Here is a 20,757-nt window from a genome sequence, read left to right on the forward strand (position 1 = left end):
CATCTCAATTAATCTAAATCAAGTAATAAATTAGCACTTAATGACATAATATTTCTTTTTATAAATTCATTGATAGTGTATTTCAAGGTCTGCTTCCATAAAAAGACTCTCATATGGTCAAAAATTAATCTTTTGACTTTAACCCAATTAATCTCTGCGAAACTGATCCACATCGGTGACTTGTTAATAAACAGTTTGAAAACAGCAAGCAAAAAATATATGAACGAGGGCTGCGTCATAAATAAATCATAAAATTAATTTAGGTGTAATAGCTACTATAAATTAGTTAATTATAATATATATTGATATATATTCGCATTATACAAATCATTTAATCTTTGTAGATATACGTGTATCTAGACAACTCAAATGAAAGTATTTATATCTGGTCGTATTATGAGAAAGGACAATAAGGAGACTTCGAACTGTGCCGTTAGCTGTTGTGATAGGCTGTATATAATATACACGTAACGTAGTTATTTGATAAAATAATATAAAATTTCACGTTTCCTGTAAAATAATATCCCATGAAAGCAATATATACATAAAAATATTGTATTTCTTATTTAATTCTAATCTTTAAAGCAAAAGACATTTTCCGGTTAGTGCTACCTGTGACTTCGCAAAAAAGCACACAAGTTCGGGAAATGGAAAGAAATTTTTGGTACCACAAGTGGACTTTCTTGGTACACAAGGCCGCCACTCCAACCTAACCATACCTGGTTTATACTTTTGCAAGTAAATATGATAAGTAAAGAAAAGATAAGCACATAAAAGTAATAAGAAAAACAACGCCATACCGATGATGGGGCCGGAAACTTTTTGTGGACTAAGACATAGTACGCTCCTTTCTCTCATAAAAATATAGGAGAACCAGAATAAAAAGAATTTTTAAGATAATATACCAAAATTAACACAGTCCAAATCACTTATTGGTATCTATAACAATAAGAGATACCAGGATTGTATAAACCTATCAAAAAAAAATCTTAAAATAATAACAAGAATCCTATGGGTATGGGTATAAATACGGATGCAAACTGTAGATTCTGTGAAGAGAATGAGAAATCGGTCACGCATGTGCTGTTAGAATGCCCTGCGGTAACGCACTTACGGAATAGGCTCCTGGGAATGTATATTATTACGAAAGAGGCAATAAAACTCTGTAAATTATGTTACATAATACTTTTAATTGACGCAACAGTGCTTAGAGACCTACTCTAAACCCAGAAGAGGGCACAATAGAACCGACGATCGCAGTGCCACATCCTCTAACAATAATAATATTAATAATAGGAAGAGGTATTGGGTCTAGTATGTAGAATCAGCAATGACGATAATTGTACTATATTGACAACATTTTTCTGATTAAACATCCCTCGAAATAATTTAAATATATTAATATTTTTCATATAAAACATTTATTATTCTTATATATATATATAAATTTATTTTATTAAAGCAAAGTATATAAAATGATAATCTCTTAAAGATACGCTTATAAACTGACGTGTTCGGCTGTAAATAGAGTATGAATACGAGTATATATTAAATAATTTTATTTTTTTCATCTTGGCACAAATATAGTTTTTAAATTAAAAAATATTTTTCATTTTATTTATTTATATAAAATACATTTTATCATTGCAATAGCGAAAAAGTATTATTGCAACTCATCTGTATATATATTTAAAACTGAAAGTACTTGTATGTATATAAGAGAATAAATCTATGTAAACTGTACTTGATTCTGTTGTAAATTAGACAATGATTTTTCTGAATATACACATAATTTTATTAATATCCTATCTAGTACAGTGGTCTCCAGTCTTGTTTATCTGAACATAAACAGCATGTTAACATTAAGATATAATTTTTTCCATCTAAGCCTAGCCTTAGAATTAATTCTTAAAAACGAGTCCATTCCTCATTACAGTAAAAATCAAATGTTAAAGATCTTTTCAATGTATTAAAATGTCGAAGATGTATTGTATATTTACAATATAGTCTAGACTACTTCAAAAAACGATCACATTAATTTTCTCTTAGCCCTTCTTCTAGATTAGGTATGAATCCATAGGATTGTTAGGATTGTTTATTTTTTGCATATAAGTACATAGGTTCAAATTTTAATATTACTTCACGTATTATAAAAAGATTTCGAAAAGTAGTGAACTATAACAACAAAAATTCTTTTTATATTATTTTAATCATTGAACGTTCAAGAGCTACGACTTTACGCCTGGGGCGCTCTTCTCCAAACTGTATACGTACGTTTTTTCCAGTAGAAGTTTCCAAACCAAGCGGGACTCATCAGCATTATATAGTTAGGTATTTAAAGAAGTCGAATACCGTATCTTGTTTTGAATCTTTAAGTTCATCCATCACTAGCGTAAAAATCTTCTTCCTTTTCTTTCTTTTTGGCGTTTTCTTTCAGCATTAATTATAATAGATAAATTAATTCTTTAAATGTAAAACTTAAAACTTAAATAAAACTTAAAACTTAAAAACTCAATCCACTGTATTGCAAGCCTCCCAAGTAATTAAGAGATTTACGGTGTGGAAAAATTCATTTGAAAATATTCAAAAAAATTCAAAGACTTTTAGGTTAAGTAACGGTTATCATACACACAGTTAATTTACTAACTAATTCTAATATCATTTACAGTTGGATTTTCTTCCCTCTTTTTTTTTATTTTTTAATTTGATTCTTTAATCTTTGGTGACAAGCGTCAATAGACCATCTAAGAATGGTCTAAGAAATGCCCTATACTGTAAACTCAAGCCTTAAAAATAAAACAGTGACTTAGTAGTTGGAATAGAGTTTAAACGAAGATATTATATTAATTATATTAATTATTTGTTAATATTAACACAAAGAAGAGGGATCTGGTTTTTATTAATTAACTGATTTGAGTGTCTTTACTTCCAACTCAGAAAAATCGATCTGAAGTTATTACAGTTCTACTTTTTTATCTTTATGATGAGTTTTTCCCTTCATTGCTACTTATAGGACGATACAGGAATACATATAATCAGTGTGTCAGCAATATTACTTCGAGGAATATTAATGAACTTTGGCATCCACAGAATACCGATGCGATGCTGTTGCACTATTTCACTGTGAAACTAGCGGTAGCTGGAAGATAGTTTCATTTCGTCGTCTATGTTTCGAAGAATTTGCTGCCTTTATATCTTTTGTGATGTTTATCTAGGTGCTACATCCAGTACCAAAACTTTAACTTGGAAAATATTGTTATTATTAGATATATTTAATACCATGCTTTTGGTGAGGATCACGTAGCCCATATAGCTATTTACGATAATATAAAATGTCAAACTCGTTATGTTACACTGCATTTTTTTTACTTTTATCTGGAATAAAGTTCCATCGTTTGTTTTGAGCCCATCTGTTATTAACTCTATATACAGATTTTTCAATTTTTACCGTCATTGGTAAAACAATATACCGTTTCCCACTTTTCATCAGTATAATCAAAGGCTTAAACATTTTATCTAGATTTATCGGGGACTCATGTACATCAATTTGAGTTTTGTTATCGGTTACACATTTTTAAAAGTCGTACAGTAGGTCAAAACAGAAATTAACCGATCTGTAGAAATATTGAAATGAAATTTTTCTAAAGCTTTGTTTTAAAAATGGCCTTTCATTTGAATCTATTTTGATCCTAATCGGTCTACCGGAACTCCTCCAAATTTAGGACCAAAAAATAATCCATTTTCTCAGTTACTTTAAAAAACTATGAAAGATAGAAAGTTGAAGATAACATAAGATAAGATATAAGATAACATACTCGACATAATCGTGAATACTGTATACAAAATAGAATTACTTTTCCTTAAATAACAATAATTTAGCCCAAATACCTTTACAATAGTTATAGATAAAGTCTTCTAATACAGTATAAATATCACTGATGATGGGTATTTGGCAATACTCGAAACAGCTGTATGGGTTACCAAAAATTCAATAGATTAAAATAATATAATAAGATTTTTTGTTGTTGACGTTTACTACGTTACGAAATCTCTTTACCGATTCAGTAAAGTAGTAATCATAACTCAAGCGATTATTCGATAATGATTCTTGGAGTACTGATTTAACCCAAACTTGAATGGTAGGTATGAGAAACATTTCTGTTAAAGAAGTTTAAGGAAAACTATATAAAAGGTCTTTTGAATTAGATTTACCTCAATAATTTCCATTCCCTTTTTCAGAACAAATTTATACATATTATGATAATTTTCAAAATATTTTCGGTAATAATATGTCTAAGTAGCTTAAAAATATTCAAATTTAATAATACCATAATAATAATAATAATATTACAAATTATATTATTAAAATATTAACGGTCTGGTCTATTGGTTTATAAAAAATAAAATCATTCTGTTTTTTTTTTGTTGTATATATGTATATAAATAAAGTTCTTGTAATTTCAATTTATTAATTAAAATACAAACATGTTGTTCACATATATATAAACATCTCACTATATACATACGTAAATAAATTTTGCATTTATGTATAAAATAATATTAAAAAAAGAAATTTTTAAACTTTAAAACAAAATTTTAAAAATATTACATTTATACACAAATCCAATCTTAACACTTTTTTTTAAATATATATATTATATATAATATCATAAAACTCCATGTGTCTGTGAATAACTTAAGAATGCACCCTGTATGTGGTAACCTTGCCATTATCATTTATTGTAGTTTGAGCACCACGATAGTTTGTTCGCTTGCCATCAACATCGGAGCTGGAACTGAATGAGCTGACCGAAACACCCTTATAACCTCCAGGACCGGAACCAGATGAGAATCTGTTATGTATGTTGGGTACAGACTGAAAAAAAAACATGTGCTCAGTTTCATTCATATATAAGAAGTGAATACTCTATACATATATTTGTTTATATTATATTATACATACGGGATTTTCGGGACTAATATAGGCAGTTTGTGTATAACCACCAGGTCCAATTGAAGCACCAGCGGCTGCGAAATTGGGTGCATAACGGTGAGATTTGTAACCCTTATTATAATAACCTGGCTGACGTCTTACGTTATCGAAGTAGCCTTGTTGTGCTGCAATTTGTTGCTGTATTTGCCTAAAAAATTTTTATATCATTAATTCATCTGTTTCAAATAAATTGCATATGAAAATGATTAGATTAGTGAATTAGATTATTAATTAAATACAATTAAAAATATATTCAAAAATTACATTAAAATTTAAATTACTAAAATTCAACATTTTCAAAACTACAATTATTAATTCTCAAGTATTAATAAAAATTAATTAACTACAAAAAAGCATCTATATTATCTAAACGTTATTTACTCATCATCGGGATACTGAGAAGCATCAGCGTAAACAGAAGCATCGCCCGTAGAATATGTCGAAGCTAGTGCACTAGAGAAAGTATAGGGAAAATACAATAATACAGTATGTAAGTAGTGTTAACAAGCCACCAGCACCAAGTTTTAAAAAACCAACTATATGACAACTATATGGACTCACCTATTTTGTGCTGCATGTTGAGCCAATATCGAAGCAGTCAATTGCTGATGGAATACGAACGGGTCAATGAAACCAAAACCAAATTCTGGTGCATAACCGAAACCTGTACCAACGAAGTTACCGGTACCATAGTCTCCAGCATACCCACCAGTATAGCCGCCAGTACCAAAGCCTCCGGCACTTGCACCGGCAAACCCACCTGCGCTAGCATAGCTACCTGCGTTATGTTTAGTTTATTTTATTGTTTATAATTTGGTTTCATTTTCATTTAATTTGTAAAATAATTGAGTTTATTTAAAACTTAATTATTGCATTTACACTATACATTACAGTATAATTTCTTGCCTTTTGTTTTTTATATTAACACTTACCTGCTGCGGTGTTCATAATGGTTACCGCTAAGCAAATAAATAAAAGCTTCCACATATTAACTGAAAGATAATATATATAAGCAAATATTAATTTCTTTTAATTTTTTTAAATATATTTTGTATAAATATTTATTTTTAATTATCAATAATATTGAAAGCTTTGCTAAATATCAGCCACCTCACAACAAAAATTTTTTATATATAGAGATTTGATTTTAAAGAGAAAAAATATTTAAGAGACTATATATTTTTTGTGTCGCGTATATTTTGAAATTGTTACTTAGAAAATACTAGGTATGTAAAGTAAGGTTCAAGTGGCAGCCTTGTTCTCCAAAGCCCATTTCAACACAAGTAGTGACCAATCTAACTTACCAAACTAAATTATTGAAGAAATTTTTAATACAGAAATCTTGAAGAATTTCAAGAACATATATGTAAAGAACATATATGGTTACTCCACTTATCTTGAAGATTTTTTAATGATGACTATGGTACTAAATAACACATTATAATAGGACGGACAGACACCCATTTATTAAAATAAATCTGGAAATATAAGCTTTAAAAAGCTTTGAAATTGAAAAAGTCGTTATAAAATATATAGATAATCATATTAAATATCTTACGTATTATTGTCGTGATCGAGGTTCTATAATTATGGAACTATACAGATACACCTAATTATTGTATAAAAGAAAGTACCGAATATACCATATATTAAATTGGATATTATTGAAATGTGAAGAAGTTACTTATCTTATTCTTCTATGCTATTATTCATCCATCAAAATGGAATGGTTTTGAAAAAGACTTAAAAAAAATAAGTGTGCTTAAAAGAATTATCTATCATTCATTCTAAAACATCCTAAAGATGTGTTAAATTCTTACAGCGAACAACGGACGCCAAACAACGATTTTACCCATGTAGTTATATATACATTATACTTATTATCTCCAACATATAATCTAGAATTAAAACATCAAGAGAAATCGATAACAATTCTAAATTAGTGCAATTTAATCGTACTGACGAAATTGCAGATTAATTTTAATACTTTTAATTAACTAACCAAAACAATTAATTTGTTTCTTAGATCTGTTCATGGATCAGCGAATTATGGAACTATAATTTATAAACAACTTCTGAATCCAATTCTCATTGTTTGCCAATAACAGGCAGGGCCGGCACTTCAACTTATCCTAATCTACACCGGCATTCAATTTTTCGGTAATCAGTCTACATAAACAATATACATTCCCCACACTTAAATTTCCAAAATAAAAGTAAATGAACCATTCCATAGCAGTTAATTCAAAAGCATACTATTACTAAAAATAACACAAATCGGGTCTCATGTCTGTGCTACATTCTTAACTTTGTCGTAGTAAATCAAAGTTTGGGTCAAATACACCCAATCTTTTCTATAACCAACTGAAAGAATCAATCTTAACAAAAAAAGTTCACCAATAATCAATCACCAATCTGTCATCAATCATTTATCAAAACCAAATTTCAGTTACAACTAAACAAACAGAAAAACGTCGAATACTTTTTGTACAATCCATATCGAAAAGACACGGCGAATCTTTTATTATAAAATTTTTGTTTTAAGTTATTAAAACTTTGTATTCATTCAGTTTTTTTGTAATCATTTAATGTGGATATAGGTATAATTTTTGTTAGATAAGATCTAATGCTTCTCTATAGAGTGTCCTTTGAAGCATGTCAACCAATTGTGCGTCCCTGTTTTTGATCTATTTAAGCTTGTTTGTTAGAAAAGCCTTATTATTAAAATTTATAGATCTTATAAAGGAATAGTCAAATAAGTTATAGACAAAGTAGTCATTATATTCCAATTGATATATAATTATATATCAATTTGTTTCGTTCTACACATACGCGATACCCATCTGTCCAAAGCAGATAAGATCGCGGGCCATACAAATTACTGTACAAAGTGGAGGGCCGCAGAAATAAATACATACATAATCATCAAGTTATATTCTAAAATTTATTCAAATGAATAAATAATAATAATTTTTAAATAAACTCAAATAATATTCATGGATGACATGACGTGACGTTACCATTTCAAGAAGGTATATCTAATTAAAGGGAGAATATATCGGCATTAAAGGATAGAAGACTTCTGTTCCCGTTTTTTGAGATTTGTATTACTACTCCTATTATCTTGGTCACAGGAATTATATTAGTGCAAAAGTTTCAATTTCCGTCTAATATTAGGAAATACTCAGCAAGAAGTATTCTAATTGAACAGAACCCTTAATAAAACTTTATATATACTTTAAAGGAATTACTTTTAGCTGACTAAGACCTCCCAGTATTCTCTATCATGCCTGATCTACGAATATCAAATCAAATTTTAAAATTAGTTTTATTTTAATTGTATAAATAATAGCCGTAATTTTTTTCTTTCAGGGTTGTAAAAAACAACAAAAAGTCTGGTTGAAAACAGTTGGCAGCACTTTTAAGTTGTGTTAAATGCTTTTTTTTTCACATATGTTTTTTGTTAGGTTGTGTACAATAAAAAACTTGTAAGCGCTAAAAATTAATTAAATTTAAGAAAAGATTAATTAAATTAAATAAAATGAATATTAGAAGGGTTAGGTTAGATTAGGTTCGAAAGGCGCGTGCTGACCGTTGTCAGTACTTCCACTCGGAGCCATATAAAGCGCATTGCGATGCCCTCAAAAATTTTCCCGAGAGAGGCGAATTACTAACCTTTGTAATCCTTGTTAAACCATTTCTTTTTGCAGATGAAGTTGAGGAGATCTGATAAGTTTGCTTTCGTTATCTCTTCCAAGTCAGTGAAAAAGCGATCCCCGAGACATTGAAGTCGCTATTATTATATTATTGAAATATTAGAAGGGTAATGGTAAGCATTTCCAATGAACATTCACAACAGACTGCACTGAAACTTAAGACTTTAAATTTTTTGCAAGTAAAACCTAACTCTGAAGATTTTAAGAGCATTTTTGTTATTTTCTTTCATAAGCTGCGAGTATTCTTTTTGCTACTCTGAAAGAAAAAATTACGGCTAATAATGTTTCAAATAATAAACAAAGAAGTGATCGAAGTACATAGGAATCAAATCATGTTTCCCTTAGTAGATGTCGCTTTATTGTTATTCCTAATCAAATTGAAATTTTAAGTGATACAAAGTATCTCAAGTCTTACTAGTTGTGTACACAGTTTTACTACTTCAACATTAGTGTGTCAAAAATGACAAAATTTTTAGAGAAAATATTCTAATTTTTGAACATTTTTGAATATTTCAACACTTTTTAACAAATGAAATTGTTAAAATTACATTTGCATACACATATGATGTCATACCCGAGTGATTCTGTTTATCTAATATCTTAAAAAATTTCACTTTGAGTCAATCAAATTCATTAGCAAACAATTTGAAGTGCCTAACAAATTTCAACATTGTAAATCTTAAGAAAATATCGTAAACAAATCGTCTAATTGCATTTTTGAGTAACTTTTTAAACATTTTAAGTTAAGTCACGTTATGTGTTTAACAGAAATTTATAAAACACAAACAAAACAAAAAAAAAGTAAATAAATTATTGAAATCTACTGTGTGTATATATATAAACTCTATATATAGATATAAAAACTCAAATGAAGATAAAACCTCGTTTTTTTAATAGATGATTTTTTGATGATTTAAAGTATATAAAAATCATCAAATACTACTACAGTTTTCTGCATCAATTGATCTTTGATATAACTTAAAACATTATTTTTGGAACCGATTCGATGATGAAGATAATGCTCTACGATAATGGAATATGGAAACATCCACTCAGTTCATTCAGTCTGTCTCTGCAGTTAGCTGGTGCTAGTGAAAAAATTATATATACATATTAATAATACTTCTTTATTTGAATAATCACATAATTTCTTATCAAAATAAAACTGAAAGAAAACAATAAAAGCATATAAGACTTATTTTATATGACATATATTTTAATAACGAAAACTACACTAATTAAAAAAAAAATAATTATAAATAAAAAATTTATAACCTTTAGGCTGATAACTAGTGCGAAATAAAGAGGATTATAGTAACTAACAAAATGAGAAAAAAAAGTATTCAACATTATTAACTACACTTATTGAATCAGGCATTAATAATATATATTGCATTATTGAAGCACTTATATTAAACATGTATACTTATAATATAATACTTTTCACAAAAAAATGTAATTACCTCACAACATTTAACCAAAAACTTTAACCTAAATTAAATTTAAATTTGTTGTTTCTTTTTTTGTACATAAGTTTTGCATTTATATTGAAGATCCAGCACTCTCTTCTCACTAAAGGTTCAACCAACCAGTCTAAGCTTGCAACAAAAAACATTGTACGATTGAAATGAACAAAGAAAGAACTTAAAAATCGAACAACTGCTCATATGACCACTTGGAGCAGTTTGTCACTAACCTATTTGATGAATATTTAATGCTTTCCAACAAAATCTCAATGTTCTGTATAAATACAAAACAAAAACGGAGAAAACGTAAATCATTATATAGAAAACCTCTATAACAAATACATTTCTCATTCATTAAATGCAACAAATATTATAAAACCAGTAGACACAGACCAGTAGACTTGGTCCTAATAAATAAACCTCCTCCCTTTTTTAGAAGTCACTGCGTATGCTAAAACATTTAGACCCGTGGGCTTAGTATTTATTGTAATGTTTTGATCACACATTTTGGTGGTGGAAACTTAGAAAGTGACACTGACCAATGGACATTTCATAACAACGAGTATACTACTCGTATAATATAAGTATATTTTTTCAGGCTATATCTAAAGAAACATAATAATTTTTTAACTTTTTATTATCTTTCAATGGACATTTTTTAAAGATTCGGCATATATACATTTATCACATATTGTTTGTGTTTGGCTTACTATACTTTCTAGGCTTCTTCTTTTTGTAGACAAATACTTTTAATAAGGGATTATAATAAACCATAACCTAGAACATATATTGTGTATATAGAAAAACTACACAATATCATCTAACTTTATTTTGCAGACCCACATGTTCTTGAATGAGCAATAATCAAAAGAAGGAACTAGATTCATTTCCAAATAATTGTGAGATAGAAGCAGAGAGAGAGACAGAAGAAAGATTCATGATATTCTATTCTGAATTTCACAAAATCAATTGATGTCAACATCTGTAAAAGACGGTAGATAAGAGGTGTAAGTCAACCAATCTAAGTTTAGATATTTTAATCATTTAATTATTTAATATAAATAAATTATTAAATAAATTGCTTACACATTATGAAGTATATTAAGTAATGCTGACAGCTATTATGACGTATTATTTTATAAACTGTATTAAGTGTCGAACCATAATTGTTGATAGACAAATAAATAAACATTTTAGAAAATAAGAAACGAATATATTTAATTTAAGAAATCATCTATTTCTATCATCTATAATAAAAATGTAAAAATAACGTAACTTGGAACCAGTAACCTGCTTAATAACCACTTCCAACACTACAAGACTCTAGAGTACTATTGATTATAGGTAAACAATATTATTGAAAAGTCCACCTAGTGGAATAATAAAATTTATTTCACTAGGTCAACAACTGAGAATATTATATTTTACCAGCAGATAGACAAAACGACAAGAATCGAACGGATAAATAAAGAAGATATCGCAAAATTGATGTTTATCCTTTTAAATATATTTATATATGACGTATATATAAATATATAAACATAGTACTCTTTGCCAGAAAAAAGAAAATGAGTCTAGGGGACCCTTAAGCTAATTGCCACCGACTGAATATTATCCGAAGAAATTAAATATCTAGAAGTAATTCTAGATGAAACTCTAACGTGGAAAAACCGTTTATGTCCTGCACAATGGTGGCAAGACATAGACTTGATTACCTTGGAAGTGGGATTTTAGACCCAAATCAAATAGTTAAAATTAAACCGACAGCAATTACGATATTTATAAATTGTCTAGAATTATTTTAGTTTGGCTTTTAGGTGCACAACAGATCTTTTAAGTCGGAGTGCATTGATAGCCTATTATTTAATAGTAATAGTAATAATATATATATAAAACAATTGGGGCTTATACAATTTCTAAAATAAAAATAAATAAAAATTATAATTTTGATTAATTTAAAATTCAAATCACGCTAATCATTACAGAAAATTGGCACACTAAACTATAAGCCTGAACTGCATAATTAGCAATTCATGTCGAGCTGTGCCATTACATATTCAATTTTATTTCCGATTTTTCGTTATTTTTATTGGAACATAACTGCTTTTAGCCAAAATATTTCGTACCCTATATAAATATTAATTAGTTTGTACTAAGTTTCACCGTTTTCTATACATTTAGAGTATTTATTTTTAATGCTGAGAAATTATCAACGTATAAAGTAAATAATTAATTTTGGGTTAGGGGGTTAAAGAGAAAAATTTAATCTAAATATTTTTTAATTTAGTTAATTCTTGAGCTGATCATGCTAGATCGCTGATAATGCTAGCGATCTAGAGTATATAGACATGTAGATGTTGTACAAAGAATAATGTTGACATTAAAATAAGAAACAACAATCTATAATGATTAAAATAATTTGTATAGCTGTGGTTTATGCGTTGTTTCTAATTAGTAAAATAGTAAGCGCAAGGCTGAATAATGAATATGAATAAACAGCAGAAATTCTTAATACTTCGTATTTGAACTACACATAGTTTAAAGCATAGTTTACAGTCCATAAATATATATATATAAATCCTTTAAATCCTTTAACTCTTAGGAGGAGCGTAGGGTCGCAGTCCAAAAATAATACAGGGATAATTAAACCAATACATTTCATTTTCCCAGTTCATCTTTTTGCTTATGAAGAAAAATTGAAGCTGATTCAAGGTTTGTGTACAGATTGCTTTCTTTGTTTTAATATAGGGTTCCCAAATTATCCCAAATTATTCCAAATTATATATTGCAATTAGTTACACCACCGGAGAAGGTCGATCAAAAGTTTAAGTCAGTAAAAGTAGCACGTATTTACACGTTGACAAGCATATATGGTTCCCTAGGTTGAAAATCAAATAGACCTAACTATACCGAACCTATGACAAACAGAATATAGAAAATGTTACTTTTTTTGTAAAAAAAAAAGAATCAATTATTTTTTAAGATAAGAAAGTAATCAGATAGGAAATGAATTGTTACAACCCTTAATTATTCAGATAGAAATAATTTTGGCAGATTATTACAGAACTAAATGTCAAATAAACCAAATCTTCCCTAATTATATTTAATAATGATAATTATGTTACATAATATATTTCATTATGATGTATATATACCGCTGGAAACACTTATTTGTGTGTTTAGATTCTTTTAGCCTCATCTGTATTGTATTTGCATAACGTAGAGGTCACGACTTCAGAAATCAATTTGCTTTACACCGCAAAGCTACTCTAATACACAAACAAATTATATCACGTGAATTATAATTTTTGTTCTTTAATTTATTTATTAAAATTTAAAAACTAGTTTTAATTTTTTCTTCCAAGATTTTAATTAATAAATATTGAAAACATGCAAAGATATGTATTTAGGTATACGAGTGGACTTACTTCATATATTATATGTATACCTATATATGTATAATATATCGTTCACAACTTTCTCATACTTAATTTATGCTAAATAATGGAAAGTTTATAAAAAACATAAATCCAAATATAATATTAACCAAAGAATTACAAAAAAAAAAAATGTCAAACTTTACTCAAATTCATTAAAAATGCAATTATATATAGAAATGAATTTTTTTTAATTAATAAAAAAGAAAAAAACTCCCAAAATGAATTTCTGGATGGTCGTAATTTTATGTTATAAAATCAGAAAGAAGGGAATAAATTCTTGATATATTTTTTTTATTAATTTTAGAGAAACTTTTTTTCTTTAAGTTTATAGAACTGTCAGGTTGGTTTTCCTTTACCTAGTGGGGGAGTCGTTACCTTCTTTGGCGTTGGCAGTATACTGATCCCAATCTATGTACATATCAACACCATTCCTGGTACCACATTTTTTGAGCTCAAGAGCAAAAATACTCAACTTTAATTAATTAGTTATGAATGCATTAATTTAATTTAATTATTGACTACTACATAACTCCATTAAAAAATAAAATTGCAATATCCAACATAGATTATATATCAAATTGGTAAATTCAACTTCAAGTTTAATGAAATAATCCAATATAAAGACTCCAAAAGGATGCAACAGTGAAAGTAATGAACTCTACCAGTTGAACCGCTTTCGTGGTGAAAAGTGAAAACCATAAAGTTGGTTGCGGAGGTGATGACCAAAATAATTTGGACTGCAAAGAGCATCATTTATAATTAAAGTGAAAATCATAAAGTTGATCGGGAAGGTGATGTCCAAAATTTTTTTGAATGTACAGAGTATCATAATGCTTTTCTTTCATCTATAGTAAGTAAACAATTAATAATAATAACTAATAAGACTTAGTGAGATATTTTAATGTTATTTTAGAGAATAAAATTTTCCTAATAATATCATATGAGATCTACCAAGACAATGCATACGTTTACATATAATTTTTTTTCGTATTCAGCATATTTGCTAAGCAAATTTCTGACACAAAGTTTCACTCTTTAACCAAGCATATTCACCATTTTCAATAACCTATAAATATTTTCTATTTAAAAATCTGAATATATAATTGAGACCTTTATCGCCAGACTACACAGGTGCATATTAAAGACTAAATGGTAGAACGACTCGAATGAAGTAAGTCAAACTGCAAGAAGGTCCTATTGATAAGTTGAAATAAAACAAACTAGAATAAAACTTTCCATATTACCATATTTCCATATTTTCTATATTAGAAAATCAAAAAATATAATATATAGCTTCAAACATTTCCATAAACAGTTATCTATATACGTTTGACAAAGTAAAATATACTGCTAGGAATATTGAAGAATCTAAAACCTCTCACTAATTTGTATATCTTTGAACTTCAGAAAAATTTTCATGGCTTTATACCAATTAACAGTTACGATTATTATTCTCTCATGCTCATCGAAAAAATAATTACCCGAGACATCTATTGTCCAAACGGAACATCAAACATTAGATTTTGTAGATACAAGGGTTTTAGTTGCATTACTCTTGAGTCTCTAAGCAATGATAAATCTTATCCACTTTTTAATAAAAGGGTTGCGAAATCCATCTGCATTGCGTTATCAATGCCAAAATTCTGGATACTACAATTAGCAAGTAGTATTACTACCCGAAAAACAACGGAAAGTGCCCAAAAAAACTTAGTAATATTTGGATTAATAAATTTATTTTTTATATAAAAAACAATTTTTTTTTTTGATTTTAACTCAAAATAACACAGTGGATAATATATCAGAGAGATTCTTCTCAAAAATAATTTAAAAATGGATTCTGAAAACAAGTTTTTTACTTAAGTCTTTTGTATAGGCTTTCTACTAGAAGTCTACTAAATAAAGTTAACACTTTAATGTTAGAAAGATATAATTTATTGTAAACTCTTATATGATTAGTAATTGAATATTGTAATTCTCAGTAATAAAGTATATTATAGAATAATGATAATAAATCAATTTATCTTTCAATAGAATTCTAATATCCTGCAAATTAAAGAGAACTAAAATATTTACTTTCCCACATACTTTCAGTTTATCTGTCATAGCAGTTATTTTGCAAAGACAAATGAAGATCCTATAATATGTACGTTATAATGTATAATATGTATGTAATATGCCAAACTCATAAGGCAAATTGATTATATTCTGTGAGGCAGTGATTTCGTAAAACTTTTTAAGGACTTTAAGGTCACACCTCTTGAACCGCACCTCTTGAACCCAAATCCAAAAACAACTATTTAAACGTGTGTAGAACGCTAAAACGGAAACGACTTTTAATATCTATAAAGCAGCAAAATCTTAATCCAGGACAGTATTTAGTAGACTCCAAATAAGGCACAAAAATATATATATATTCCAATCAGTAAGAAGTGGTGCAGCAACTGTAACTAAAAGTGGTTTCTGGATTTTCGTCGTCTCTCACCTCGAGAATATTACAAACCCTTTCCCGAGAGATTGAGGTTAATTTACAGTGGGCGGCTACTGTAACTAAAACTGACAAAATTTAAATGATCCGAATACATTTTTGTAAAACTGCCCCCAATTGAACTACAATCGCTGACTATATTCTATATAATTGGATCAGAAAGACAGCTATCATCTATGTATTACTTTTAACTCGATTGTACTCTAGAATTATGATAAGAAAAAGTATTATCTCATCTGTTGCATCAAAATCGAGTGAATAACATGGTTCTGTCACATCATGATGATAGCCGGATGATAGCACAATCAAACAAAATATTATAAAAAAACAACACAACTATAGTACAAAAAGAGACCAGGAAATCTATGAATAAACGCTGTAGAAGCAATCCTTAAAATTATGAACCCACAAAATTAGCAAAACAAAGCCATTGACTTTGTACATTACAGAAATACTCTAAACCGAAATCTGATCCGAAATCTGAATTCTGGAACTAAGAATGATTATAAAACGAATGTACACCAATAGCAGAAATGTACATTAAATATTCGAATCATACAATTAATAATGTTTTTTTTCACTATTTCAAAAGTCAATTAATCAGATGAGAGCAAACTTTTAAAATATTTAAAAGTGACATTATTAAGCTTCTTTATACTCTGTTTTAAAAATGTTTATAGTTAAAACATAAGATATAAATTTTCGCTCAATATTATCTTATTCGTTAAGTCAAATATTTTTTTCATGTATCGGTTGCACTGCTATTAATATACATATTAACTATAAGACACCTACAATGCCTAGTGTACACTTGCTGAGCTGATAACAAGATCTACATTTAAAAAAAATATTGGACCAAAACATTTGTGTTAAATAGGTTTATGTTAAAAACCATTTCAAATAATACAAAATAGGCTTATATTGACCTATTACAACCATTGGTTTATGAATAGTATAAATATTTTCAGAAAAATCAAGAAGACATTGAACATGACTTGAGCTCTGGAGAGCTCTAACACGCCTATCAATGACAATCACAGAGAAAAAATGTACCGTAAGTAAATAATATTAAAGATAGGCTACTTTGAAGGGAATGAGGCAAGCCCTGAAAGTTTTATGTATTTGCACTGTTTGCAAAACTTAAACTCTTTAGTTTTTGATCACATCTTATAAAAAAGAATAGAATAGAATAGAATAGAATATATGAGGTATTTTCTTATACGAAAGTGCTACCAAGTTATTTAACTCAAATTTTTAGTAGATTTGTTTTTAATTATTAATTGATGAATTCATTAATTAAATTAAAAATTCATTCTCAAAAATTCTCTATTAATTTATTTACGATTTTAGAGTATTTTTACATAATTCTTTATATATATTTTATTTAAAAGTATTTACATTCATAACAAAGAATATATTTTAACTATAAAAGACGAGCATGAGATAGTAGTAAAGAAACTAAACTAACAAATTAATATCCTTTAATAAACAATTTATTTTTCGTAATTAATTTTTAAGTTAAGATTATCCCTGCCTCTTTATATTTAGTATATATTTATACATATACCATTACACCAACTACGGTCTATCAAGAACAAAGGATTGAGAAGGAAGAACATAGACCATATTTCTGTATATTTGCCTTCTTATGTTATATGTAAACAATCATTTTTTATACAAATTATTACTTATTAGTTAAATTTTCTCACTATTAATATCTACAAAATCTATATTATCTATATAATTATGAGCAATAATATTTCATTCGAATATTTCAATATAGATTATCTAAAGTTTATTGATGAATATTCCGACAAGCTCTGGTGCTGAAGTGTGATCAGCCAAAGAATCAATGAATTAAAAACTCATTTTTACAGTTAAATATTATAAATCGTCATTTAATCGATTATTCCAATATTGATGTTTTACAGTTCTTTGATAATGGATATTTGACAGCTCCCCGGAGCTGCAGTCTGATCAGCCAAAGAATTAATTAATTAAAAATTTATTTTTACAGTTAAATTTCATAAATCGTCATTAAATCGATTATTCCAATATCTATGATCTACAAATCATTGATATTGGATATTTGACAATATCAGAAATTGTAATATCATATTAATTTATTATTTAATTAACTATTTTAATTAATTAATTTAAAACTGATTTAAGTAGTTAAATTTTATCACTTTCATTGTCTTTTATAATATTTATATGTTTTATGTTTCTATATAAGTACTTTCTTATCTATTAAGCCACATTAATTAATTAATCAATTAATCATAAAATTTATTTCTACGGTTAAGTTTCATAAATCGTTTTTCATTCGATTATTCCAATATCCATGATCTACAGATCATTGATAATTAATATTTGACAATCTCAAGAACTGTAATATCGTAACACCAAAATTTGATTAATTTAAAAAAAGTAAATTAATTAGTTAAATTTTTTCACTTTTATATTTTTTTATAATATTTATAATATATCTTTTATAATATGATTTTTATTTCTATATAAGTACTTTCTTATATGTTAACAATAATTTTTCATACAAATATTTCAATATATATTTATATATATTTTTATTTATATCCGAACTAGTGAGCCAGAAAAAGTCACTTAGCAGATAAGTCTATGCTATAAATATTACACTATTCAAATTCCGTTTTTCAATTTAAAAATTTATGTATATATGTTTATATATATTTTTATTCATATCCGAATTGGTTAGCCAGAAAAAGTCACTTAATTATAGAGTATTTTATGTAGTCAAATTTTTTCATTATTATCCCTTTTTATATTTGATATATATATATAAAATATATATATGGATGTGTAGCTTTAAACACTACTATTCGCCAGCTAGAAATTGCACTAAACCAGACTCTGAGAAGACTTTTCAAAGTACCATGGTACATTAGGACGAATGACATCCTAAGGGACCACAAGATTGATCCCATCAAAAAGTACATAAAGGAAAGAGCCCTGAAATTATTTGCGAAAACTGACAGACTTACCAACACCGCGTTATCAAATGTCAGAATGGTTACAGGCATCGGAGAGGTATGCAGATCTGAGTTCAATTATTGCTTAGTGCGATGGAGTGATAAACAATAATCCAGTCAAGGCGTATAGAGGGGTTTTGAAAATACCTTGAGTTAAGAAAGAGTAAAAGTGCTCAAGTGCACTGGCTCAAATAGCTTCAACATAATAAAATATATATGAATATATATTATTTAATTATATTATTATTTTATATTATTTGTTTATTTTTTTATTTTATTATAAATTATTAAACATTTTAATAAAATGTTCAACGTAAATTAAAATTTATATTTAAATTAAATTAAGATTATTTGTTACTTAAATCAGAGTTTATTCACTTTTGTTTCTTTTAGTTTTTTTTATTTTTATTATTTTATTATTTTTGTTTTTTTTTTTGTTTTTTTGCAATAATTTTAATATTTTAGTTTTACTCACATTAGTTTGTTTAAATGACTTAAAAATAAAAAAACTACAACAGGAAATTAACAACAGAAAAATTTGATTTGAATATTTTAAAAGCTTAAGTTTTTTAATTAATTTTTATTTTTCAATTTTTTTTTTTTCAATAGTTTTACAGTTTTTTTCTTTTTTATTAGTTTGTTTGTTATTGTTGTTTGTACAATACTTTTGGCTTGTAAATAAAATTAACGCCCGCTTAGCAAAAACAAAAAAAAGTATCTACGAATCGTTAAACTCAGAAAGCCGCAATCGTCTGCTGAATCGCACAACTCGAAATATAAAAACAACGTCAACATAAAGTTTCGCTTGCAAAACTAATCAAAACGTTGAGCATAAAGTATCTGAAATAGCAGAGGAGCAGAAGAGCAGCGACTACGTACGAAATTTAACATTGAACCTGAATTCAATGTTGTCTTTTCAATAATAATAATTTTTCGCTGAGATAAGATTTAAGTGCGCCATACGCAACAAGCAAAACATTTCACAGATATTTAAAAAGATTCAATAACAGAAATTTATTCTTCCCAAAAAGATTATTACCGAAAACTAATTAATTAATTATAAAAAAAAATAGCTATTTTGTCTTTGAGATACAATTCGCAAAATAAATAAAAATAATGAACGGCTTACACTGAATTGAAAGTATCTTTCACACAACCGCTCTAAATGCTCGTTCGGAACTGTTTCAATAAATTCTGTAAAAGTCGTTACTTCGTATTTTTCTTTGTTTTTTTTTTTTTTTTGTAAGTAAATTTAATGTTTTTATTTAATTAATTTCGTTAGTTAGTTATTAAGTGGTCGTAAATTTTTTAAACGCGACTCAAAACACGTCCAAACTGCGCGGCAATCTTTAGGTGAATAAAGAAAACAGGTACTAGAACGTCTTCTTATAAACACCTTCGAATTGTAAAAAAAGAACACCAACGACACTCGTAAAACAAACAGTAACGAAGCAAGAGATGATAGTTAAATTTTTTAAATTTTAGCTCAGCAAACGAAATATTTACTTTTAAAAAAGATACTCAAAAATTCAAAAAAAAAAAAAAACTCCTCCAAGTTTTTAATTAAAATTCGCTCTGAACTAAATTTTTGAACGATTTTCCAAATATAATTGCATTTTTCCGTAAAGGAATCTAAAAGCATGCTAAAT

At 27.4% G+C, this 20,757-nt stretch overlaps 1 protein-coding gene across 3 annotated transcripts; it reads right to left on the reverse strand.

Moving 5' to 3' along the window:
• Positions 1 to 4,605: 4,605 nt before the first annotated feature.
• On the reverse strand, positions 4,606 to 20,476 carry LOC119689396. 3 transcript variants are annotated; one of them, XM_038104220.1, is made up of 6 exons: positions 20,238 to 20,476; positions 5,926 to 5,985; positions 5,555 to 5,771; positions 5,375 to 5,446; positions 4,964 to 5,141; positions 4,606 to 4,876 (listed from the first exon to the last, which is right to left on the reverse strand). In XM_038104220.1, the coding sequence occupies exons 2-6, from the start codon at positions 5,978 to 5,980 to the stop codon at positions 4,697 to 4,699; spliced, it is 702 nt and encodes a 233-aa protein (XP_037960148.1). In that variant the 5' UTR covers positions 5,981 to 5,985; positions 20,238 to 20,476; the 3' UTR covers positions 4,606 to 4,696. The 3 variants fall into 3 exon arrangements, with proteins under 3 accessions (XP_037960148.1, XP_037960149.1, XP_037960150.1); XM_038104221.1 differs by lacking the exon at positions 20,238 to 20,476 and adding an exon at positions 19,584 to 19,602; XM_038104222.1 differs by lacking the exon at positions 5,375 to 5,446 and having other exon boundaries at positions 20,238 to 20,474.
• Positions 20,477 to 20,757: the final 281 nt, after the last annotated feature.

This window comes from Teleopsis dalmanni, chromosome X (genome assembly GCF_002237135.1).
Source record: "Teleopsis dalmanni isolate 2A chromosome X, ASM223713v2, whole genome shotgun sequence".
Taxonomy (NCBI): domain Eukaryota; kingdom Metazoa; phylum Arthropoda; class Insecta; order Diptera; family Diopsidae; genus Teleopsis; species Teleopsis dalmanni.